This window comes from Magnolia sinica, chromosome 15 (genome assembly GCF_029962835.1).
Source record: "Magnolia sinica isolate HGM2019 chromosome 15, MsV1, whole genome shotgun sequence".
NCBI lineage: Eukaryota > Viridiplantae > Streptophyta > Magnoliopsida > Magnoliales > Magnoliaceae > Magnolia > Magnolia sinica.
This window is the reverse complement of record NC_080587.1, coordinates 72961529-72987245: the sequence shown is the minus strand read 5'-3', so window position 1 is coordinate 72987245 and position 25717 is coordinate 72961529. Positions and strand designations below refer to the sequence as shown.

The following is a 25717-nucleotide window of genomic DNA, read 5'->3' as shown; positions in this document are numbered from 1 at the left end:
CTTGGGCTAGGGCATAAATGTAGTGGTGCCATTCTGATGGATGGATTGCGTCTCGAACGTATGTGTGCCATGCTAGCACATGTGTAAGATGTCCATGAGCTTTATTGCACGTGTGGCTTAAGAAAGCTCTTCTAATTCTAGAAAAATAAATAAAACCAGGAAAAGAAAAAAGGGAAAAATGATAAGGAAAAGAAATTCTAACAGTTGGAGATGTGCTCAGCCCGCCATGAATTGAAATGCTGGTGTTTTCTAAAACCCACCTGTAGCTCTCTTTTTGCCCTACAAAAAGAAAAGCGGGCCCCACAAAGAGAACAGATACCTGCAGTCCTACAAAAGCTGCATAATAATAAATATATAAATAAAATTAGTATAATATAATCATCGTTTACAAACAGCTGAAGCAGATGTACTGCACCTCTCAAGAGCGCCCACAACATAACGAAGGAAAAACCGCTATTTACAACACAGGCATTACCGAACAAAGTCAATAACCTGATTCCAGCATGCGGCAATAAGGTAAATACCCGTAACGGAAACAACACAAAATAACCTGACCTGCAAGGGCGGCCCGCTAATCGAGCAGCCATATTCCACCTACAATTAATTAAGCTGACAGGCTACTGAAGATGCGCTTCAAACTGGGGCATACCGTCCGCAGCCTCCCCATGCCTGCACCATAAACCTGCTCGAAAGAGAAGAAAATTCAACAGAACAGATTTTAAATGTCTTGTACAACACAAGGAGAAGGGGGTTAGCTATCTTACCTTCGGGCATAATCGGATATCGAGGGTTTCCAGCATGCTGCAGTGTGATATAGCCGCTTCAACTTCTTCTTCTGCAATATTGCAAGACTGCAGATGCAAGGTGTAGGAGCAAAATCAGAGAGAGCAAAAGAATGGACATAGCTTTCAATGAATCCTTGTTAATTAAGCATGTTCAGTACTCAAATGCCCAGTCCACTACATGTTCACTACTCAAATGCCTGGTCTACTACATGTCACTATTCAAATGCCCGGCTTCGATTCTGGACAGAAATTTCTTTGTCATTGGGGGGGGGGGGGGAGATCATCTGTAGAAATGGAATGAAATTTGTAGACCTTACGAGGAAGGCAGAGCAGTGATTAGGAAGCTGGGGGTGACAAACTGCCCTGTTGGGGAAATAGTTGTGGAGATTTGAATACGAGGAAGGGAGGCTTTAGCGAGAGGTTATAGCTACTAAATACAGCACTTTGGAGGGGGGTCGGTGTGTGTGAAAAGCTCCTTCTACAAGGCTCCTGGTTTGTGGAAGGGATTCCCAAGATTGACAAACAAATTCATGGAAGGTGTCCAATTCTCGTGCAATGAAGGTAAAAGGATTAAATTTTGGGAGGATGTGTGGATAGGGGAAAGCAGGTTGTCTGAAGTCATTCCAAGATTAGCTAGTATTTCCACAGATCGGGACATGACTATTTTTATTTTTATTTTGAAAAGTCACTATATATATATATATATATATATATATATATATATATGGAGAGAGAGACAGAGAGAGAGAGAGAGAGAGAGAGAGAGAGATCCAAGGAGGATATCAACTACTAGACTCTAAGAAAAAGAAAATCAACATCCTTTAGACCCACTACATAAACAGCCCATTCGATCAATAGCCGCTTAGCCTTGCTGGCTATAACCGCTTCCGAGTTTGAAAAGTCCCTGAAGCATATAAGTGTGGGACATGACTATTGATCAGTGCTTCTTGATTATTGGAGGGGATATAAGTGCGGTTTCCTCCAGGCCTGAGGAGCTTATTGGACGATGAGGCAGAGGAGTTGGATCATCTTCAGGAGCGACTTCCCTGCTTCAAGCCATCTTTGGGTGGAACGGATTCCTTTATTTGGTCTCGTGATAAGTCTGGCTCACTCGTTCCACAAGCTGTTAAGCCATGCCCCTTTGGATGAAAGTAAAGGCATCATTTCCTTTGTTTGGTCCTTCCATGCTCCTCCCAAGGTGGAGGCATTGGCAAGGTTGGTGGGAAGAAACCAGATTCTTACTATAGATAATTTGAATAAAAGATTGCATGTAATCCCGAATGGCTGTGTTATGTGCATGAGGGGAGCGGAATCAGTGGACCATCTTTTCATCCACTGCTCTTTCACTCGTAACTTGTGGGAGAAATTTCTGGGGTTTTTTTATGCCGTAGGTCATGCCAAGGATGATTGAGGTTTTGTGTGTGTGTCTGTGTGTGTTTGAAAGAACTTGTAGGCATTTTCATAACAAAAGCAGGTCAGAAGTGTCCGTAAATAAGAGGATTAGAATGGATGTAATTGGATGGGTGTCATGTTCTAATGATATAGACCAAAGTGACTGGTCAATCTTGGCCAGTTGTACTTTAGTTTTGTGAGCCTTTGTGCTCTTTAATATAGTCGCTGCCTCTTTTTTACCTTTCTTTTTTTGAAGTTCACTTAAAGGAGAGATTGCAGAGATGATTCACAGCAAATATATAATTAGGGCTGTCAACGGGTCATGTTCAGGATGGGTCCTATAGTACTCATACCTGGCCTAAACAGATTCGGGTTTCATTCCTGAGGACCTGGATCTGATTGGGTTCAGGTACCCATCAGGTAACCATTGGGTTTTGGATCTAGGTTTTGAGTGGGGTTTGGGTCAAATAAATGCATTTACATAGTTGGGCCCACCTGGTGGGTATATTAGACACACAAGTGCCACTCTGACACGTATTCTGTGTAAACAGATATAGATGGGCTCTCTTACATGCGTGTGGCTTAGGAAACCTCCTTTTTTGCTAGTATAATCAACACATATTTAATGGTACTATCAAAACTAACTGGACCTGATTTAACCCACCCCTACGCGATTTAGCCAGGTCCAACTTTAGGGACTTGACCCAAGACTATACTTGATTTTAACCAGGTCGAGAAAGGTGAGACCTGAACCAGTCCCGATTTCTTAACGGGTCCAAAGAAAGGGATGCAATCTGTTTAAAATGGGATGGGTTGCAGCGAGTACCTACAGGTCCAGGTGCCTACTGACAGCTCTACATACATGGTTGTGTGTGATACAAGGCATTCATCAGACGGACACAGCTATGATCATTCCCTAGCCCAAAAATCAGGCAGGTCCACTCATCAGGTGAGCCACTTACACATGACAAAAGCAAATCGTTAGAAAGACCAACAGTGTGTGCATGACATACACGAGTGGCAAACCCAAGAGGAACAGCCTGATTTTCGGACCAGGGCATGTTCATGGTTGGATAACACCACCTGATGACTGGCCACCTGTACAGTGAAATTGCCTCTTAAATATCTTCTATAGCATGAATTGCCTCATTATTTCATCTTATGATATGGAGTTTTTATAACTGAGACCCCAAACCATGCTTTTCTGGTCAGCAATTTCTGACTGATAGAGATCTGTTGTCAGAATTTTGGAAAGACATCAAAAGATTTGTGCAATAGTACATGACTAAAACAGAGCTTTGCTAAGCGCACATGCCTGTGTAGCAAAGCTCATGTAGATCCCACAAATGTCCCAGCATGGCACGTATGTGAGATTCAATCCATCCATTAGGTTTGTCATGCTTTGGACATGTTTTCCCAAAAAGAAAATCCAATCACAAAGTGGGCCCTAATATTGGAAACAGGTGGATGGGCAAGAAAACTTCAATACGTTTGTTTTGCAAACTGTAGTCCACCGAATCAATGGATCAACTTGATTATTGGATTATAAAGTGGTGACCTTCTGATGGATATATTGGATCTTGGACCTATCATGTCATGCTAGCACATGTGGTGTATCGCAAGCTTTATTGCACACGCGTGGGCTTAGCAAAGCTCCTTAAACATATTGCAAAATTAAACATACTGCAGAATAACACGAGAAGAGGAATATTTGGAGATCTTGCAAGAGATTCAGAGGCTTGATGAAAAGAAGAGGAAGAGGAATTGGCGAATGAAGAAAGGGCATGGAGGGAAATTCACAGGGCAAAGCTTAACAAAAGGCTAAGGGAGGATGAAATAAAAGGGTGCAACAGTCAAAGGGCACTTTGGCTTAAGGTTGGTGACAAGAACACCAAATTCTTCCTTGCAATGCCTTAAAAAAAAAAATTTAAAAAAAATTTAAAAAAAAGAAGAAGAAGAAGAAGAAGAAAGTTGGAGAGTTTGAAGGACTATAGACCAATTAGCATTTTGGAAGGTCCTTGTAAGATTTTGGTGAAGATTTTGGCTTCAAGGTTTCGCTCAGTGCTAGTTGAAGTGATTTCCAAATCTCAAGAGGCATTTGCAGAGGGTTGTTAGATTGTGGATAATGCATTGATAGCCAATGAGGTCATTGATGCATACAACATGAAAGGAAGGAAAGGGGTGGTATGCAAATTGGACATTGAAAAAGTGTATGATCAGGATTGGGCGCACCTAGATTATGTGTTGGGTCATTTGGGATGTGGATCAAAATGGCAATTGGGGATTCAGATTTGTGTTAAAACAGCAAAATTCTCTGTTTTAGTAAATGGGTCCCCAAATGGCTTCTTTCATGCTTTGAGAGGCTTGCAGCAAGGCAATCCATTGTCCCCTTATTTGTGGTGGTGGTGGAGGCTTTCGGTGGGTTGTTTAATATAGGCATGGAGGTCGATTTAATTAAAGGCTTTAAAGATGGTAACTCTCACTTCCAAGTATCACACCTACAATATGCAGATGATATGTTGCTCATGTGTGATGCGGATGTATCTGAGGTGGATAACCTTCATATGATTATTGTATGTTTTGAACTTGTATCAGGTTTGAAGGTGAACTTGGGTAAAAGTGAAATCATGGGAGTAGATTTGTCGAGGGAAGAGGTGGGTTTGTTTGCCAAGACATTCGGTTGTAAAGAAGGTTCATTTCCGACAATTTATCTCGGGCTTCCTTTGTCCATAGGAAAGCCACCTAAGTACATGTGGGATAAAAGTAATTGAAAGATTTGTTAGGGTTATCTGGTAGGAAGAATAGACACTTGTCATTGGGCAGGAGGCTAGCATTAATTAAAGCGGCAATGTCCAACTTACCAGTCTACTATATGTCCTTGTTCAAATGCCTGAAGGCGATGGCAGATAGGCTCAAAAGAATTAGGAGAGATTTCTTATGGAGGAGGGCAGAAGATAAACATAAGTTTCATCTCATGAAATGGGAGAATGTGGGTAAGCCATGGGGTCAAGGGGGGTGCGGAGATTTGGGGTTGAGGAGGGTAGCTTATGGTGAGAAGTTGTAAGTAGAAAGTATGGTATACAAGAAGATTCAAGGTGGATTAAGGCCTCATCTCTTTAGAAAGAGATGGCCTCTTTAAAAGATAAAAATCTTGGATAAGGAGTGGGTTTTTCATTGGGTAATGGGGAGGAAATTAGATTTGGGAAAATATTTGGTTAGGGGATCAAAATTTGAGGGAGAGGTTCCCCTGGTTAGCAGGTACTGCCCAAGAGATGAATATAGTGGTGGCAAGATGTTTTTCGATCCACGGCGACTCCGTTGTATGGGCTCCTCCTTACAGGAGGAATTTATATGAGGATGAGGTGGAGGAGCTTCTGAGATTATTGGACTTGTTAAGTAAGGTTCGCCCAATGATCTCGCAAAGTGATTCGATGAGGTGGAGTCGGGACATTTTTCAGTTAAATATGCCTACCAAAGATTCAAAGGTGGGTCAAATGTCTTGAGGTTAGCCATACAACATATGTTTGGAGATATGGAGTTCCACCGCATGGTTAGTGGGAAGGAACAAGGTGCTTATGGTCGACAACTTATGCAAGAGAGATGATTCTTCCAAATGTATGTCTTCAGTGTTACAAAGTTGAAGAATCGGTGAATCACCTTCTCATTCATTGCAAGTTTGCGACGAAGATCTGGATGGAGTTCATTGGTAAGCTTGGGTTCCATCAGGTAATGCCAGGCTCCATTGAAGTATTTTTCAGGGGGGGGGGGGGGGGGTGGGGGTTAAGAAAGTATGGCGTCTCTGTCTCCCTGTGGAATATAGGTTCTGTGGCTGGAAAGTAATAGTCGCTGCTTTCGAGTTTCGAAATTGGAAAATCTTCCTTGGAAGTTTGCAAAATGGCCAAGGAGCTGGTTACGGAATGGGCAATCGAAGCAAGGATTATTGTGGTTGATTGGTTTTCTATTATCTGGATAGAATTGTAATTGTTGTGTTTGTCTTTTCTGTTCTTGGTTGGCTGTATACTTTAGGCTCTGGCCTTTAATCAATAAAATTGTCAATGTTAAAAATAATTTTTTTTTATTTTTATTTTTATAAAAAAAAACATAGAGCAATTCAAAGTTATAGTTCGACATGTGAACAAATAGCAGCCATTCCATGGGGAGAAAAAAATCCAAGCACTCCAATCCAACTACAGTATCTTCCTCCAATCTGTAAAACAATATCCAGAAACTTGACAGCAGATTTCTTACCTGAAGGGAGAGGCTGGTCAATCTAGGACAATCGAGCTTTAAGATCTCCAAGGAGCAACAATTGCTTAGGAAAAGGTGGGGGAGAGTCAGCAGACATCAGAAAACATGAAACAATGGGGAAAAAACCACAAGCAAAACAAAACTAAAGAGTATAACTCAAAGGAGAACACAAACCTCAAATTGAGAAAGCTGAGATTAAAGCAGGCGAGATCCACTTCCTTCAAATTAGCAGACAAAGAGAGGTTTAACGAAGACAGATGGAAACAGCGAGCCATTGGAGGAATCACTACTTTTTTAATGTTCTGGCACCCGACACAGTTGAGGTTCTGAAGCAAACGGTCAGGATGCTCAATCAAGTCGTGGTCATTTGGTAAAGACATGCACCCAGGTGAAATGTTGTCGCTTGATGACTCAGAAAAAGTTGCACGACTTGAACACCAATTGAGGTCGTGCATGTTAATGCAGCCATTCAAGCTCACATGAGTGAGATGTGTGCAGCAAGTAAGAAGCTCCTCTATGGCAGACTGGCAGATGGTCCCATATGATAAATCCAACTCACAGAGTGCCGGGAGTGCACCTTCTTTATAAAGGGAATCCAAAGAAGAGTTAGAGAGGTACTTGCACGCCTGCAATTTCAAAACCTGTCAAAAGACATGGTCAGAGACTCATAATTCAAATAGTACACATCCAGAGGTACATGCGAACATAGCACTGTGACAGTTCAGTGAAGCGCATGTGAAGACTTCTTCTAGGGGCTGTTTAGGGTGATGGATTTGGAGTAGGGATTTGTAACATCAGCGGATTTCAAAGCTCCCCCTTTTTTCTGTTGGGAGGATTTGCCAATATAGACCTCCATAAATCCATGGTTTGGCGCAAATCCAGGTCCCCACAATAACTAAACACTTGGCAAATCCTCAAAATGAGAGACCTTTTATAAACCAAAAAGGTAATTTCTTTGCAACCAATGCTCTCCAAATTCATGGATTTGTCATTTAGTTCCCAAACAGTGGACTTCCGAATTTGCCAAATCCAAATCCATGAATGACAAAGTTCATGGATTTATCAAACTCATGTTCCCATTTCCTTGACCCCCAACAGGGCTTTAATGGACTCACTGGACTTCCCAAATTCTCAAGATATTCTCAAGATATGGGCATCGAGCAAGGAAAGGATCAGGTTTGGTGGACCCCAAATTCTTAGGATAAGACTGCAGCAAGGATTGCTTACAACTCATATAAGTATAATCAGGTTTTAAAAAATCCGACAAAAAAATATTCACGAGTACTGTTCAAAGTCACAGTTAAATAATAATTGCTGGAAAAATATATGAAGCATAGATTTTAGGATAATGGTGGGGCAAAGATACAGGACAACTCATAAGTTGAAATATTCCCTTCACAAGTTAGACTTGATGCCTTTCACAAAAAATAAATTATACATATTGAAAAAAAAAAAAAAATGCATATATGTGGGAAAAATAGAGATTTTCAAATGGTGGCAGTGGTGGTGGTGCACAAGTAACAGTGTCCGGAGACTTACCTTTAACTGCAAACAAGATTCAAAAACAGGCTGCAAGTTCATCAAGAAAGTGTATGATAAATCAAGGTAGGTCAAATTTGGAAGCCGACGCAAAGAGGAGAGCCCATCAGGGCCAATAGACGGGCATGACATCAAAATTAGTGACTCGATATATGGGCATGAAGCAGTTGTGGCAGCCAAGCAATCATCCGTAAGCTGGCTGTATAAGCAAACATAATTGTCAGCCTGGGTACAAGAAATGAAGAAAATGATGTGAAATACAGGAGTTGAAAATATCACCTGCAAAAGGAAGCATCCAGAGATGTCAGGCAAGGACATATGATGGATGCTTGGGACAAAACACCACAACCCTTCAGCTCCAGACATGACATTTGTGGCGCTACAATCTGCAGGCTACTCAACTTGGGGCATATCCCCAGATTAAGTGACCGAAGACCGACCTACACAAAAAAGCTTCTTCAGTTTAGAATGAGCCACGTAAGATCCCCAATGCATTAACATTGTCTAAAGCAGCATTCAAAAGTATTGGACTTAGTGGCATTCTAAACTCGCAATTGTTGGTATTTTGAAATACACATGCAGATGGTGCAATTTTTCCAACAATTTCCAATATATGAAATTAACAGCATATTCAATACACTAAATTTATAAAATAAAAAAATAAAAAATAAAAAAAGCATATTCAATACACTGGCAACGATGGAGGGGTCTTCGTGGGAAGATCCATCATCACAATACAAAAGGGAAAATTCTTATGCATGCCCCACAGGTCACATGGTGTGATGGTCTTATTTTGCTGTCCCAGGTAGTAGACTTGAAATTGCATACTACTGATTGGATTGATCTGGATGTTTCAGGGCCAAGTAGAATATGTCCCCGAATTGGACTGACATGCTTTCTTGAGTAGAACCGTCCTACTATGATCTGGAGCTCTTGGAAAATGGAAACCAGACCAAGCAGAATTCCATTTCCACACTTTTCATGCCCCAAATATCAACTGGATAAAAACGGAGGTAAGATCCCATTCTTATCTGCATCCCAACCAACACTAGTGGCTCACGTACCGAACATGTGTCATACATACAAGAATGTCAATCCAGGCCATCCATGCCAATGGCCCAGTGTGGACGGAGCACAGGCAGAAAATCACACTTACCATTCAATTGGGGACCATCTCATTGGAAGGAAAAAATCTTACAATAGTCCAAACCCAATGTCTGGTATCAAATGGTTATGATTGTTTGATCAGTGTGATTTTGGGCTACGCTTCATCAAGATGGGGCTTACAATTTGGACAACTTCAATTCATGTACATGTATGGTTGATGGCTCACCACCAGTGTTGTCATTATCGTACGATTCGTATCAATCGTATGGTCGAATCATAATTTGAAGTGAATCGTATGATTCAGATATGGATCGTACAATTAAAACATGAATCGTAAAATTCGATAATGCACTCGCAAAACCGGAAATGCCCGGTCAAAATATCAAAAAAAAAAAAAAAAAAAGTTCTTCTTTTTTTCTTTTTTGCATTAGGAATTTCTGTTTTAAAGTGTATTTAGGCCCCACCCTCATTAGAAAAGCATATCTTTTGCAATAGGTAAGAATACATGTAAAATATTTAGTTATTCCTCTCTATTTCATTTCTTTCATATATTGGTAAAAATATGGATTTTTCGGAAAAGAAAAATAGAATATTTCAATTTTTTTTCAGCTTCTCCAAGACCGCAAAGGGGAAGCATGTTCAAGACATAGTTTTGGTCGATGTAAATTTTTGGTCATTTATCAAGTTTTACTTGAAGATCCATCGCCCATTGGTCAAGGTGCTACAACTAGTTGATTTAGACGAGAGGCCAGCTATAGGATATATTTATGAAGCGATGGATCGAGCGAAAGATGCTACAGCAAAAAACTTGGGAGAGAATGGAGATGAGTGTCCATTCGGCTATATGAAAAAATGTGGGTGAAGAAGCAATATTCGGCTATATGAAAAATTATATAGCAACAGCGGAATCTTTAGTTGAATAGGCCCTTACATGCAGCAGCTTGTTTCTTAAATCCTAGATTTTAGTATGATGACAATTTTCATCCAGACTTGGAGATTAAAACCGGGCTATATGATTGTATTGAAAGAATGGTCCCTTATCCAAGGCAAAGGGTCATCATTGATGAGCAAATGGATAAGTTCAAAAAAGCCCTATGATTTATTTGAAAGAGAGACAGAAAAATTAACTAGAACAACAAAGCAACCAGTAATTTTACTTGCAATTATTTTGCTTCAAGTTTGATTGTGTGCCTATTGTTTATATAAATTATATATGATTGTGTTTTAGGTCTATGGTGGGAGAGTTATGAAGATTAGTGTCCAGAATTGCAGAAGTTGACTATTCGTATTTTAAGTTTGACATATAGTGTTACTGGAGCACTTTTGAGCAAGTGAGACATTATTGAATTCATTAATCAACTTATGAATTCACCATGTAGACTGTAGTGAACAATAGCCTTATATTATTACATTCATGGGCTTGCAGATACATTCAAAGAAGAGGAATTAGACTTGAGCAACAGAGATTGAATGCACCCGTCTTCGTAAACTATAATCTCTAGCTCGAAGTCTGTTATGCAAAGAGAGAAATGACCAAGGGTTTGATCCTATACGCTTATCAGATATGAAATCTAATGATGAATGGATCAGGGAGAAAGAAGATCCTGCACTTCCTACAGATAACAACACCTAGATGGACATGGGTGAATGCTTTGTTGAAGGCTTGGAGGATGTGCAAGGTGTAGGCGGATCCACATCAAGACCAGATGGGCAACTTCGTATGACTTGTATTCGTATTGTTTAGTCTTGTAGGCTTATAATTATAAACTAATAGTCTTATATTATAATGAATTTTGCAACAAATATTTTGCGGTTCCTAGAAAACTTGCTATTCGAAGCAAGGCGAAGGAAAAAAGCAAAAATGATAGAAGCAGATGAGGAAGATGAGTTTATTTCAACATCAAATTCTGAAGATGAAGATGATGTTGATAATGTTGACCTCATTGGTGATGAGGATGATGATGATGGCACAGCCAATGAAGAATAGATTTGTTTGGACTTTTTTTCCCCTTTTGAATTATAGAAACAAGTGAATAGAAAATACATGTAAATTATGCAAGTAAATTAGGACGGGGAAAATGTTATTCTTTGAAACAAATAGAAAACTTACATATATATGGGATGGGAAAAGAGACTCATAATGCATGGCTTCAGGAATGCATGGAAAAAGAACCAAAAGTTTGACATGCATGCATGCCTTTTGAATGGCATAGAAAGTTGTATTTTGTTTTCAAAATTTATAGTCTGCATTGGGAACTCAATCTTGTTAACTAGTCATCAAGTGTGTTTACAAGGAGTTGGTGTAATTGGTCTAAGGGCACATTTGCAATGAGATAAATTCCCATTTGAGTTAAAATTAATTTTTTTTTGAACTCAAAACGGAATTTATTAATATTGCAGATGGGTCCTTTTTGCATAGACCAATTACACCAGCACTCACAAAGAGTTTGCTGTAAACAACATAATCATCGTTAAATTAATGATATATCTTACAGTAGATAGAAAAGCATGAAGTTAATCCACTTACAGGGCAAAAGGAGGCTCTTTCAAGATGATCACAACCATCCAAATGAACTTGCTCAAGATTAGGACATGCAAGTTCAAGAGAGGTCATTGCACGACAACCAACGAGTGAGAGACTGACCAAAGAAGTGCTATGGAATCCCACCATCATCAAACTCTGAACAAAGATGGCCACTCTCAGTTAGGAAAAGCAACTCCAGTTTGCACATATTAAAAAACAATAATTCATTGAATTAACCAAAAAAAAATGCATATTAACAAATGATAGGATTTAACAGGTAACAAAATCAGATGGCAGAACAATCTAAACACCGTCAGAAAGCAACACTTCCTCCCATTTGAATCAGAGACACTAAGCAATATTTCCCTAACAATATAATCATGTTAAAATGTTTCTCTAGCAACATAGCAAGCTGTGTCTGTAGCCCAAATGGTACACTTCAATCTCAATGCCTAGTCGTTTTGAAGCTCAATGTCCCAGTGCATGTAGAGTTTATGCCTCCGGGGGAGATTCCTAATCCTTCACCCATACTGAAGCATCCAAGTATCCAACTCAGGTATTCTAGTATTTCAAAGGATCCAAGTATCATAGGCAACAACATTTACCACGAGTCTTCTCTTTCTACAAGACAACATGCAATTTCCACTTCTTCTTGGACCAATTCAACAAAGAGTGAATGCCATGTGGTTGCATAAACACATTGTATCTCCATAAAGCCTCCATTTTGGCAAAAAAAAAAAAAAGGAGACTTGAAAGAATTCCGAAATATTCACTTTCAAATCTTAAATAAATAAACCATCACAGATAAGAGCATTTAGAAACCCTGGATACCGGATATGAACAGAAACTAATTCACAGATTTAAAACTATGCAGATTGATTGCAAAGGATTGCAAGAATGTTCAAAAAAAATCGCAACGGATTGCAAGAATGGTGGGCCATCGAACCTAATTAGCAACTTAAGCACGACTTGCACAAACACACATATATGCAAGCAGCTGACTTTGTCTTGGAAGGCTACAAAACTCTGACTAACACCTAAAAGAGAGATGAACTAAGAGGATATAATAAGGAGACCATAGTGAGTGCCTGTCTCCCAACTTCCAACCTAGCAAAAGGAGAAATGGGCTTCTAAGAAGTATAGAATCTATACGCTCTCAGAAAGACAGGGCAACAGCTTCCAAGGCACCGAATTTACACCAAAAAACCATTGAAAATATGATTGAAATGTCCCTCAATAACTAGTTGCTCGGACAACGAGGCCAAAAGTAGACAATTAGCTAATCACCTAGGCCAAAATTTTATAAAATCAAAGATTTGTATTAATACTTGGGGACAGACCAAAAAGAGTTGACCGAGGAAGTTCTAAGTGGGACAGTGAGTAAATGTCACTCAAAACCCACTTCTGAAACTCCAGGCAACAACCCTCTTACGCATCTAACCCCATAAAGGTGCCTTTTGAACAATCTTTGACACAAGCATCAGCACACTTTTCAAAGTTTAGCCATTCACCCCAAGGGCTTTGCCACATCTACCCTATCCCTCAACTTCAAATATAAACATGGATGCTTCAAAAGCACTGACATCTATGGGAAAATAAACATAAATGAACTTAGAGGAAGATATACATGATCAAAAGTGCAGATATATACAACCAGTACTTAAGTTTCTCCAGATGAGGGAGGGGAGAGGGGGAGTATATTCTGCAAAGTATATTTGAATTTCAATGGTAACCAGAAAATAGCACATGATAAAACAAACACAACACCGTAAAAGAAAAAGATTCATACATCGCAGTTGTCGAGAACCAATGACCTAAGCATCGGACAACCTCCACCATCACTAAAAACTTCACAAATGGAATTCGTCAAAGATTCACACTCAGTAAGGTCCACTTCTTCCAAGCTAATGCATTGCAATAACACAGTTACCAAACTTTCCTGCTTTTGCAGCACCAATTTCTGCATGACAAACAAAAAATTCTCCTTTAGTTTTTCCATTATTTATAGAATATAGAAGTGAAATAACAAGGAAGACTGACTCATTTGAAGAAAGACAGACCCGAAGCGAGTTTGATGTGATGTTGATGCGGTGGAGTGCAGGGCAATTAGAAATGGTTATAGATGAAAGCATAGGACTTCGCAAATTTAAATCAACGAATCTACAGAAAGAAGAAGCATGCTATCATAATTCAGCAATTGTTCATAAGATGTAACTGGATGATGAAAGACAGGTACAATGAGCGATACTTGCGGCAATGTACAAGACTGATGTTTTGCAAGCGTGGGAGATCCAAGGAGACCGAAGTCAATAAGCCACAGCAATCGAGCACTAACTCCTGCAATCAGTCTCATGATTCTCAACAAAATGAAAACTTGCAGAAAGCTGAAAAAAGAAAACATAGAAAGAGGCAAATTTTGAGGTGCAAAAAGCAAGTTCAGACCTCCAGCATAGAACAATGGGATATAGCAGCCATTGAAGCCGAAGTTATACCCTCACACGTATGAAGCTTTAGATCTGTCAACATTGGCAGTCTTACAGACTTCCAGCAGAGTAACGTAACCATGTAAGCTGAAGACCAAGCAAATGAATCAGTACAACAATGAAAGATCAAAAATAGATAGGACTGACCTCAAGCGAGATGTTAGGACAGTATGATGCATCAAGAACACGAAGATAGAGACAAGAAAGGGCTATTTCACGTAGTGTTTCATCACTGACACATGAACAATTGGACACATCTAACGATGCCAGTAGAGGGCAGGATGTTGCTGCTGAGCGAATTCCATTGTCTGAGAGCTTGTGGCAGGCAGCTATATCCAACACATGTAATAGGGGACAATTAAGGATTGCATGTGTCATGTTACTGCGCTTTAGCGACAAAGTTTCAAGTTCTGGGCACCTGCAAATTACTGTAGTTCAGCACAGAACTTGGCAGTATGCATAAAAGTTGCAACAATACCAGGCATAATTCAGGCATCCGAACATAACAAGGTTTTTACCTGACTGAGATACGAAGCACACGGCACCTTATAATATGAAGATGACGCAACCTGTCATGGTTCATAGGTATCTCCTGAACACCACTACCAAGAGATGCATCACTAATACTCAAAAAGTTCAATGCTCGACAATCGGCTAAGGAATGGAAAAAAGCATCGCCCAACTGCCCTTTACCCAAGATTAAGGTCTCAATATTCCTGGAGATCAAGCAGCTATATAAGCAACATTTAAAGGAAAATTACTTGGACGGAGATGAGATTTTTTTAAAAAATGCAGTTACCTTAGAGATGACAATGCTTCCGTAGCAAGCACGTCAACAGCAGGAGCACCCAAAATATTTACCTCAGTAGCATTCGGGTACCGGTGGCACATCTCTGCAACTGCAGAAGCAACGAACTAGTAAACATTTTCGATCCAGCAAAAGGATCTCCAAAGATTTAGGTTTCAAAAAATGCTTTGCATTCCCTTTAAGGCATATGCAGATGTTTGTACGTGATTAGGAGGGGATTATTGAGGAGGCATGTGAGGGGAGTGTCAGGCAATGACAACTTGCATGGACTCAATGGGTTTTCCAATGATGTCTAGCAGGGACTCACTGGCTCAGATATCAGAGAATTAGAGGGGGGTTCGCTCAAGGAGAGGGAAAGGGTTCTTCTATGAAGAGGGACAAATGTTTTGCTTTTACCAGACCTGTTGGCAGCAAATGAACAACAGAAGCCAAGTTCATAGCATTGTGGAAAATGGTTGGCCAAATTCCAAGGCATGCTAAGGATTGAATGATATTCCGAAAGTTATTGAGTGGTTAGAAGGAGCTATCTCCCTCTGTGGTGGGTTGTGCCATATCGCATTCATGACCACCTTCGATCTTGGGAAGTTGGAGGTGCGGGAAATCAGGGAAAGAAGAGATGGAAACTTGCTTTCCTGGCTGAGTGTTGGTCCCTTTGACTTTAAAGGAATAGCCGCTTCTTTGGGGATAATTCTTCTTCCATGGGGGACCCTTTGTATGGTGACTAATTGTATTAAGGAATGGGCTCTTTAAGGTCCTTTGGTTGGGGTTTCAGAGTTCAGGAATTCTTTTGTAGGAGTGTTGTCGGGCTTTCTTTTCTCTTTCCTGTTTTGTTCCTTGGTTTCTGTGTCCTGTTTGTTTCTTTTTCTGTTAATATAATTTCCTCTTTCAAAAAAAAAATTTTAAAAATCTCCCTGTGGTAGCCCTAAGTAATTTTTTCCTAGATGGAATGCAGCATATCTTTCTTTTTGGCATGGAGGAAGGCCTCCTGGATGAAAAACTCATAAGCTTCAGGTACAACGTGGTTGTTTAACACTGTACTATCCAGTGCCACACCCCACATATGCAGTTTGTTTTAGAGTGCCATTGTTAGAACTGACCCTGTAACTTCTTTTCTTTTAATATATTTAGCTTTCAATTAATAAAGAAGTTCTTTGGAGTGAATTATCTTAAACAAGAGGGAGGTAGAAGTAGAAGACATACACTGAAATGAGGAGATATTCCGATTTTCAAAATTCAAACACCTCCAAAAATCTTCATGTGCACTAGCTGCTCGCCATTGTCTACAGACCCTCGCAGCTCGACAAAGATCTATTTGGACCAAGAACGAGAAAACCTGCAATTAAATTGATATAAATCAACAAGCCAAATACAGCATAAAGAGCCAAATAACAATAACATCCTTTATGAGATGAGCATGTTCTTACCATGTGCAACAAATCATCTGTCAGATCCATCCTGACCTCTAGATCTTCAATTTTCGAAATATTCGAGCCATCTCCATCATCGTCCTCTCCACCATTGGCATCAGTAGGGTTTCTGCCACCAACATCATTTGATACTGAGCTAAGGTTGAGGACCATCTCATTTTCAGATGGAACAGACGAACCCTGAGAAATACTATTGTGTCCATCGACAGCAGAAGTGGAAGCATCAGCACCTGAAGCCATAACAGCATAATGGCATGCCCTGCAAAAAAGCAAAAGCAATTGATAGTGCCCTAGAAAGAAACAAAAAATACATATATATATCGTGTGAAAGCATTAAGATAAGTGTTCAACAAAGTTCTTAATCTAAGCGCCAACTTTACATGTGCTCTCAACCTCAAGTACATACAGTACATATGTGTGTGCTCCTCTAATTGATTCATTTGTTACTTATATTCACACAACTTAATAACAAATGAATCCTTTAGATCATACCTATCAAGTTTCGTGTTTGTGTTGTGAGCACATGCACACCAAGCTTAATAAATTTGTGTGTGAGCATGCACTCCAATGGATTCATTACTTAATGAGTTTGAGCATGCGTACGTGTTGCCATGGGTTCATTAGTAAGTATGTAAAACATACTTTTAGTTATCCTTTTGAAAAAAAAAAAAAAAAGTTCATTACTTGTGTGTGTGCATGTGAGTGGGGGCATTGCAATCACACGCACAAGTGAGTGCATATGGGTGGGTGATCCGCAAGCTCATGTATGGGTGTGTGCATGTAAGTATATAAATCAAGCACTAAATTGCTAAATGGTAACAGCAACATGCGTGTACATGCACGCATGTGCATGTGGGTATGTGTATAATACTTGTTGTTCGAAATATCGGGTATCGCACCCTTGGGATATGGAAATATCGTGGAAACATAAGAAAAATGTCGCATGTATCACATAATGTATCTTGATCCAAGGGAAATATTGGGAAGCTTTAGGAAATTGTGGATTTTTTAGTGGAACTTCAGGAGATGTTAAAAGACACATGATTACACACTTAGAACTCAAAACATTACCAAAAAAAAATGTGCATGTCAGGCAGGTTGCCAGTCATTGAGCTTTGCCAAGCAATCATGATAAGAATAGCCGATCCGTAAATAGTTGGGACAAGGCATGGCAATGATGAATGATGATGAGTTTTCCATTGTGTAGGGAACAAAATCTATGCTATCATATCCAAAAGCAGAGTTTATATCATTCAAACGTCATAAAATTATTAAATAAATACAACCAAACACTAAAAAGAACCAAAAATATACTTCAGCCTTAAATCTAAATACAGTTGCAAGGCGGATTGAAGTTGCCATCCCTATCTATACCAAAGCTGTCTCCCCTATCTATACCAAGGCAATTATAATGCTGATGCTCCAGAACTACTATAATGTGCCAACTCATGATATAATGATTCCATGTCATGAATCTCTAACATATTGACAGTAATCATCCTCAGCAATGTGCACCAGTATACGCATCAGTGGATACCGAGTCATTACCATAACTATCACTTTTGCTCCCAGTGGCGCTAGTTGTAGTTGCAGCTGTGGTTTGGCTAGGCACCTTTACATCCATAGATGTATCCTTGATACATCTACCAGAGCCATACCTATGCCTGTATCTATCGGCATACTCGTGACTGTAACCATAACCGGATGACAGCGAATGGCTGTCATTGTTGTTGAAATCCTCAACTCGTAGCCAAACGAAGTGGACCCATATCCATGACGCAGTATTGAAGTGGAGACTCTTGCAACATGACAAATAGTGACTTGGTTGTAGGATTTTTGTGAAATGCAGCAGAATTTTAAGGTTATTTCAAAATTCCAGATTTAGTGATTACCCCTAAAGATCCTTGTCTTTGATACCTTTAAAAAAAAAAAAAAAAAAATCCCCACCCTTGATTTCATGTGCCGAACATGTGGTGGACCATCATTTCATCATCAAGTGAGACCAAAGCACTTTTAACAGTCAAAACAAAAGTAACAGTTAAAAACACTCATGAAGCCTTTTAAAACCTTTTAGGTGTAGGGCCTAGTAGAAAAACCACTTAATGAACCTTTAATCTTTCAAATCTAGGCCATAAACAAGTCCCTAGGAAACCTGTGGATCCATTGTTGGCCCATGCAAGATCAACAAACCTTGATAAATGCATTGAGCCGCACCCACACATTGACCTTGTAAAGCAAGCCAATGCACATAGAATCAAAACCTTGGCTCACATCCTCAACTTTTAAGGATTAATTAGATTCCAATACACCCTTAAGTCTATCATGGTCCAAGCCAATGAGCCCCCAGACTAGTGACTTCACCTTCGATCCACCAATGCAAGTGCCCAAAGGTTCAAACCAGGATCACGTATCCGTGGCACCCTCACAGCACCCACACGAGTAAGGCCAAGGCATACCAACTCGAAGTCACGCCCAATGACGAAGACTTTCCATCCTGACTCACGTTAGTCCCCTCACACAAAATGACCATATCCATCATCATGTGATGATAATAAACCACGCGACTATCCTTAAAACCTGTTAGATGGTCATGGTATACAGGGTACAAACATCCATAGACCTCGCCATAATGCGCAATCTCAATTTCCCAAAGATATATATATATATATTCATGTAGTTTAAGGTACTTCCACGTTTTAATTATGGCAGAGCATTCTGCCCATCTAGGATCCTTGGTCATCATGATCTACAACTAAAATCATAACTATCACGTCCACATGGCCAGTGGATGAGGATCGCATTGGTCCCCAATTTTCTAGGGCACAACTCCAACGTTCAGCTCTCTAGCTCATGGACATGCAATTGTGGGGTGAGCACCATGGTAAGGGTCCTCAATGGTGTCAGCAAATTGCCTCTCCATAGTGAATGAATTAAGAGGCTTCTAACTCGAACTCTACCTATGAACATCATCATCAATACCATCATCTCCATTGCCATATGGGGATGAAGTCTAATTAGCATTCTTTAAATCGCTCAAGTGCATGCAAATGATGTGCCATGCAACATTTATGCCTCACCCCCCACATTTTGGGCCCATGGGGTTCCTACTCCTCATCAACGTGTCAAACAAGTTATCTTGAGGGGTCCTTCTCTTGCTCGGGTGGTCACCATTGCTTTAGCCCCAACTTTATCTATATCAATGACCATCTATGTTGTAGTTGCTACCATCCTAGGATCAAGGTGTCGATCTACCTCGTTCAAGTGAGCCACTTAACCCACCAGAAAAGTGGGCACTTGACCTCCTCATCAATAGCATCCCTATGATGGCCATCAATTCCAAAGGTGGTCACGCCTTGCTCATTACCTTTGCTACCCACTGCTACCTCAATGGCAACTTCATGATGCAATCGCATAAGATAAGCTTTTGGAGCTTTGTGTATCCTAGCATGTTTCTTTTCTTCATATTGATGAGAACCAACGTGCTTTAGTTTCACTCGTGTGGCTATGACTTCAAGCTAGTACATGGACCATCAACAGTTGTAGTGTTGGGCAATTAATTTCATACTTAGGCTACCACTCACCTATCAATTTTTCCTGTATGTTTGTGGTCACTAATACAAGTGCTTAGTAACAAATTAGTAAATTAACTTTTACGCATATCCAATAAACTCGTCACATGGCATCATCATCATCCTTGATGCCACTGTAGCACACCGCTCCTCTCTACATGCAACATCAAAACTCAGCACATCCCTGATAGGCGCTTTCACCTCATTTAGAATATTAGGGCAGTCCTTTACATTACAATACCCCCCTTAGCCAATGCTCCACCAACTGGGATACTCCACCACTCTAAATATTACACTAGTTAAATATGGATCCATATTTATTTCCATCAAAAAAGGATTTACATCCGATGTCAAGCCGCCTTCCTCTTAACATTTAGAGCAAGGGAAGACAATAAGAGTGCTAGAAATAATAATCAATATCGTGTTTAAAATTGTCTTTTCATAATTATTTTCATCAACATCAAAGCCTCATCCAACTAACGGGAGTTCAGCATTTTTATAATTATTTAATTAAATTAAATATGTTGGTGCAATCTAGTTAGTCAATGAGATCTCAAAATCTGGATCACAAAGAATTGGACAAGAGTACACCCACAAGAATATTTGAGTAGAGAATGAGAAATAGCTTTATTGATATCAACCTTCTTCTCTTAAAACACTGGAGAAAACTCACTAACTAGAAAATTTGGAATGACTACCTCCTAACCCCAGCAGACCCTAAAGACAATCCCTACAAATCTTTATTGTAAAACCCCCAACTATTAAATTGATTTCAAATCAATCTAATCTACCTACTATAGCAACAAGCCTAATAATATTAAAAGCAAATCTAGGAAATAATCATCAAAATCTTCAATCACATCTTTATATCAGCGTCCATATCTTCCACAAATAGTAAATTGCAGTTCTTGATATGTAGGCCCTAAATCTAGCAACATACAAATACAATCCAAAATCAACACATGTTCGCCCCTATGGTGGGCCATGGACCTGCATCATACACTCAAATGAGTAGAATGGTGGAGTACGATTCATGTATCTGATCCAAATTAATTGGGATAAGGCTGATGATGATGATGATGATGAAGAATTAAAATTTTCAAGTGATCAATATTTTTAGCAATACAAATATGTAATCTCTCAAAAAAAAAAAAAAAAAACAAATATGTAAGGGTATCCACATTACATATCTACAATATAGCAGCCAATAAGAATTTCTCTCTTTCTTTAACTTTTTAATAGAATTTATTTTTCATTAAACTTTGTTTTTAAATGAACTAATTCCTTTTGAAAATAATAGTGCTCAGATATTGAATAGAAATATGTTATTACTCATTGCATCTATCTATTTTTTTTAAGTGTTGTTTTTAATTATTTTACAAATAATTCTTTTCCAAAAAAATTAAAAAATGAAAGTGTGGCCAATCTGTAGGTCAGCACGCACACATCATCATCATCGAAGAATTTTCCCAACTAATTGGGGTCAGCCGGTTGGCTATGCACATATCATGCTCATGCATGTTCAACCTACGAACATCAACATATTTTTTTTCCACAAACATTCTGATTTTAAAGAGTGAAAAGAGAATTTCTTCCACTGCATAGAGTAGCTAAATAAACACATATAGCATCTTGTTATTAAAAGGATTGAAAGCAAGACGCAAGGAAGAGTAGATACCAACTATAGGGGGCCGCATTGCTCATAAAATGACCCTCTAATATACCACTTCATGTCCTTATTTCAGCAGCTGGTGAACTAGATTTGATGGTTGGAAAGACTACAAAGAGATTTCCTCAGGCAAGGTTTAGAAAATAAGCACAAATTTCAGCTAGTGGAATGGGAGAAGGTCTGTAAGTCTCAAAAACAGAGAAGTGGAGGGTTAAAGATTTGAAGTTCGTGAATTTAGCTCTTAAAAGTAAATGTTTGTGGATATACATGGAAGAATATGATAGTCTACGAAATAAAGTGAATGCTTGCAAATAAAGTGAAGAACAAGCACATCAAGGCCACGAAAAGCAGTTTTTTTACAGTTGAGAATCATTTCTCCAAATGGACGGTTTATAGTTTTTGGAAGGGTGAATGTATAAAATTTTGGAAGAATATGCCGTGTAGGGAAAAGCTGTTATATCAAGAATTCACTAGATTGTAAAGGATGACACCTGTAAAATAAATTAAGCTCAGTCAATGTTACAAAACCTCAGGCAGCAAAGTAAGCATGGACTTGAGGGACGGGGAGACAGCTAAACTCATGGAAATCTTGTTAGAGTTGGAAAGGGTGACACCAAACCTGATCATGCGAGACAAAAAGAGATGAAGCCTCTGTATTAGCGGACAGTTTTTCAGCAAAATCACCCTGTAACTCATTTTGGCAGAAAGAAGCAAGAGTTGTTGCAGCGTTGACAACAAATCTTTGGTCATATAGGAACCTCCAAGAGTTCTTGCATTTGAATGCTTGTTGGAAAAGATAAGGTGTTACTGTTAAATCATGTGAGGGGCAGAGAAATGATCGTAGTGAATGATTTTATTGCATGCTTAAGAAATGAGGAAACAACGGTCCAACTATTTAACCATTGTGCATATATGATGGAAATGCAGTGGGGTTTCTCAAGTTATATGTGGGATGGATAGGATGATGACTGAGTCCGAGCATTGATTGACAGGTGGAGCAGGGTAGTAAAGATAAAGGAAGTTGATTGTTATGGAGGTTGTCCACGATGCAAGAGTGTGGCAATTGAGAAAGAACAAAATAATAGAATGTTTAACAAGTCGGAGTCAGCAGGTAAAGTGCTTCACAGGGCCAAAATGACAGTTAGTTCGTGGGCCACTCCTTCAAAAAAATCTAGCCAGTGCAATAGGAATTTATTTATTTTTTAAAGCTAAATGTGAGCGGGTGATAACTGAGTTGATCGGGCATTCATGGAAAGACTGGAGCAGATCCTCAAGATAAACGGGGTTCATTGTTACGGAGGTGATGTTGGCAATAGTGGCAATCTAGAAAGAATGAAATAATAGAATGTTTAACAACTTGGAACGAGAATGTAAAATGTTTTGCAGGGCTAGGAGGAGGTTAATTTCTTGGGCCAATTGTTCAAGCGTTTTTACCTAGTGATGATACCTCATCATCATGATTTTGTAGCTTTATCTTTCTTACTTTTAACTTTAATAAAACATTGTTGCACATTATTTAAGAGAGAGAGAGAGAGAGAGAGGGAGGGAGAGAAGAAAAACACTCAACAAGGGAGGGTAAAGTGATGCAGCCTGGGAGATAAGTGCATCCCATGCAATGGGCCAAGGGTAGGCCTTACCCAATCACATGAATGATGGGTAACCCATTACCCAATTTTGCAAAAAAATAGAGACATGCTACAGTGCGGCTATGGTGCCTACTACCATATCACTGCAGTATGCAGACTATGGTATTGCTACATTGATGTGCTACGGTAATGCTATTTCTTGAAACTCGGTTGAGGTACTTTTTTAAGAAGCTGTTTAGATTAGAACAAAAAAGGGAGTTATACAGTTGTATTTAGAAGTAAGCCAGTGCTGAGATTCACTAGGGGTCAAGTGTTAGGGTACAGTCTGGGATTCTATAGCATGAACCATCTACCTAAATGCTGGTCCAACTTCAAACCATGCTTCACACTCTTGCTCCCGCTTCGAGGCTGTTTATACTTGCTAACCTTTTCAAACGGACGCTTCCCCACACCCACACACCAAATCTGCTACCGCTTGTATCAAAAGGCTCTCTTTGAGAAGCCGGTGGATTTTTTTCTTTCTTCTTTTTTGCAGATAAGAGTTTTCTTAATTATAAGTGTAATTTTTTCCAGAGGTAAAATCTTCATATAGTAATTCTTATTCTCATTAGTCTGAATCTCAGCATCTCTACGTGGGTCTAAACACGACTTAAATGACTGATCAGCCCCCCTAGTTTGTACCTTTAAAGCCTTGGAAGTTTCCAAGCTGATGAAGATTCTCCAATCCATAGATCTTCCAAAAAGAGGATTCCATCACCGCAACCAATTCTTAACCACACCCTTAATGGGAACTTCAAATTCTTCCAAATGAAAGGATCCATTGCAACTCACCACACCACCCGGATTCCAATCTCTATTTTTTAACCATATTTGCAGGCTATAACCCCATTTTAACTAGATGTAACCTCTATCTTTAACCAGTAACCTCTATCTATGACCACTCAGACATGGCTAGGCTTACGAGCAGATTTTACTTTTTTTTTTTTTTTTTTTTTTTGAAAGATAACGATTTTTCATTAAAAAGAAAGGAAAAGATACGAAAACCAAAAACAGCAGCCAAGACTGCTGAGATAGCAGCCAAAGGCTAAAAACCAAGAAACAGGAGATCGCACTCCTTCATGGATTCAACATGGGTGGCCCATTCAAAAATTAACACTTTAGCTCTAGAAAGCACCCAATCAGAGGAATTGGAAGTATCACGAAAACATCTACCGTTTCTTTCCTCCCAAACACTCCACCAAGTAGCAAGAAGGGCCATTCTCCACAAAATGGATCGATTCTTGCCAACAACCATAAAAGTACAGAAAACCAGCATTTTTCAAAAACCAGCATCACTTAAAGTTTTAGGGCTCAATTGTGATCCATAGTGTTCACAAAGAATTGATGCCAACATGTTTTCCACCTTCCAACGATGATTGGCAGTTATCCAATTTGCATTTCAAGATGGTATATGAAAAAACCGATCGCAAAAAAATTTGCCAGCATAATGATCATCACCGGACGGTGTGTGCCATGTGTTCACACAATCGCTTCCGATGTTCTATACCACGGAAGCAAGCATCGGATGGCTACTCAAAACATAATTTCCAACAAAAATCTAGACAAAAATGCCCAAGGCATGAACAATGTGAAACCCAACTCGAGCAATCCTATGATAAACCATCCAATGCGTATTTCGAAACAAAAACAAACGGGGAAAGATACAATTTTGACTGAATTACAAGCTAGGAGAGGGGGGGAAAGCTCATTCTTTCAGCAGGGGAAAAGAAAAGAACTCACTCAGAATGGAAAAGAACTTTCGCCCTCTTGTGCGTGAAATCCCAATCGCAATCGACTCTCTTAGACCCCAGACAAGCCATCTCTTCTCCGTCCGAACCGCATCCGATCTCTGCCAGAACCTCCGGCAGCCCTTCCCTATGGCCCGCCACTGACCCATACCGCTCAAAGTAGCTGGAGCGCCCGATCGTCTGCTCCCACCCTGACCGCTCCCCCTCATCATGTTCCCTCGCCGCAATATCCGTCTCCAAACCGTCCGATCGTCCGCCCGGGCCGTCCCTCCACCGAGAAAACCCTAACTGGAGCCCATCCGACTCGGCATTCCCCATCCTCCTCTCGCTTCCGTCGGCCATACCAGATCGTACGGCCAATATCTCATGCGATGGAGCGGGATCGGAACCCTAACCCTAGCAGAAGAGTGAAAGGCGCGAGCTTTCCAAAGGCTGGATCGAGAGCTCCTCCTCCCCTTTAAAATGCCGGAAACCCTAAAACGTTCGGAAGAAAGGAATTGTGCAACGCGACGTACTGAAATCTCTCCCTCTCTCCCTCTCTCTGGTATCTCTGGTTAGATCACGCGTCGAATGCAGGATGGAAGAACGTACTTATACGGCTGGGTTGCTGGTGGGACTGGAATCGTGTACGCCGCCTGTTCTAAGTAATGTGTGAACGTGCACAAGTCTGTGGGACCTACCATGTTTTATATGTAAAATCCATCCCGTCTATCATCTTATATACTGTATATTACTTATTTATTTAATAAATTAACTATATCCGTCAGTCCAATGGACCACATCACATGGAACA

The 25717-nt window shown here is 39.8% G+C and overlaps 1 protein-coding gene across 3 annotated transcripts; it reads right to left on the bottom strand.

Moving 5' to 3' along the window:
- Positions 1–337: 337 nt before the first annotated feature.
- On the bottom strand, positions 338–25498 carry LOC131227716 (F-box/LRR-repeat protein 15-like). Of its 3 annotated transcripts, none has more exons than XM_058223519.1 (17): positions 24917–25498; positions 16311–16572; positions 16087–16219; positions 14878–14977; positions 14597–14794; positions 14226–14496; positions 14038–14136; positions 13832–13932; positions 13656–13755; positions 13385–13555; positions 11599–11751; positions 8244–8404; positions 7965–8163; positions 6600–7066; positions 6426–6489; positions 765–851; positions 338–682 (listed from the first exon to the last, which is right to left on the bottom strand). In XM_058223519.1, the coding sequence occupies exons 1-17, from the start codon at positions 25264–25266 to the stop codon at positions 605–607; spliced, it is 2994 nt and encodes a 997-aa protein (XP_058079502.1). In that variant the 5' UTR covers positions 25267–25498; the 3' UTR covers positions 338–604. The 3 variants fall into 3 exon arrangements, with proteins under 3 accessions (XP_058079502.1, XP_058079503.1, XP_058079504.1); XM_058223520.1 differs by having other exon boundaries at positions 13844–13932; positions 24917–25497; XM_058223521.1 differs by lacking the exons at positions 14226–14496; positions 14597–14794; positions 14878–14977 and having other exon boundaries at positions 14038–14165; positions 24917–25497.
- Between the last annotated feature and the right edge of the window lie 219 nt (positions 25499–25717).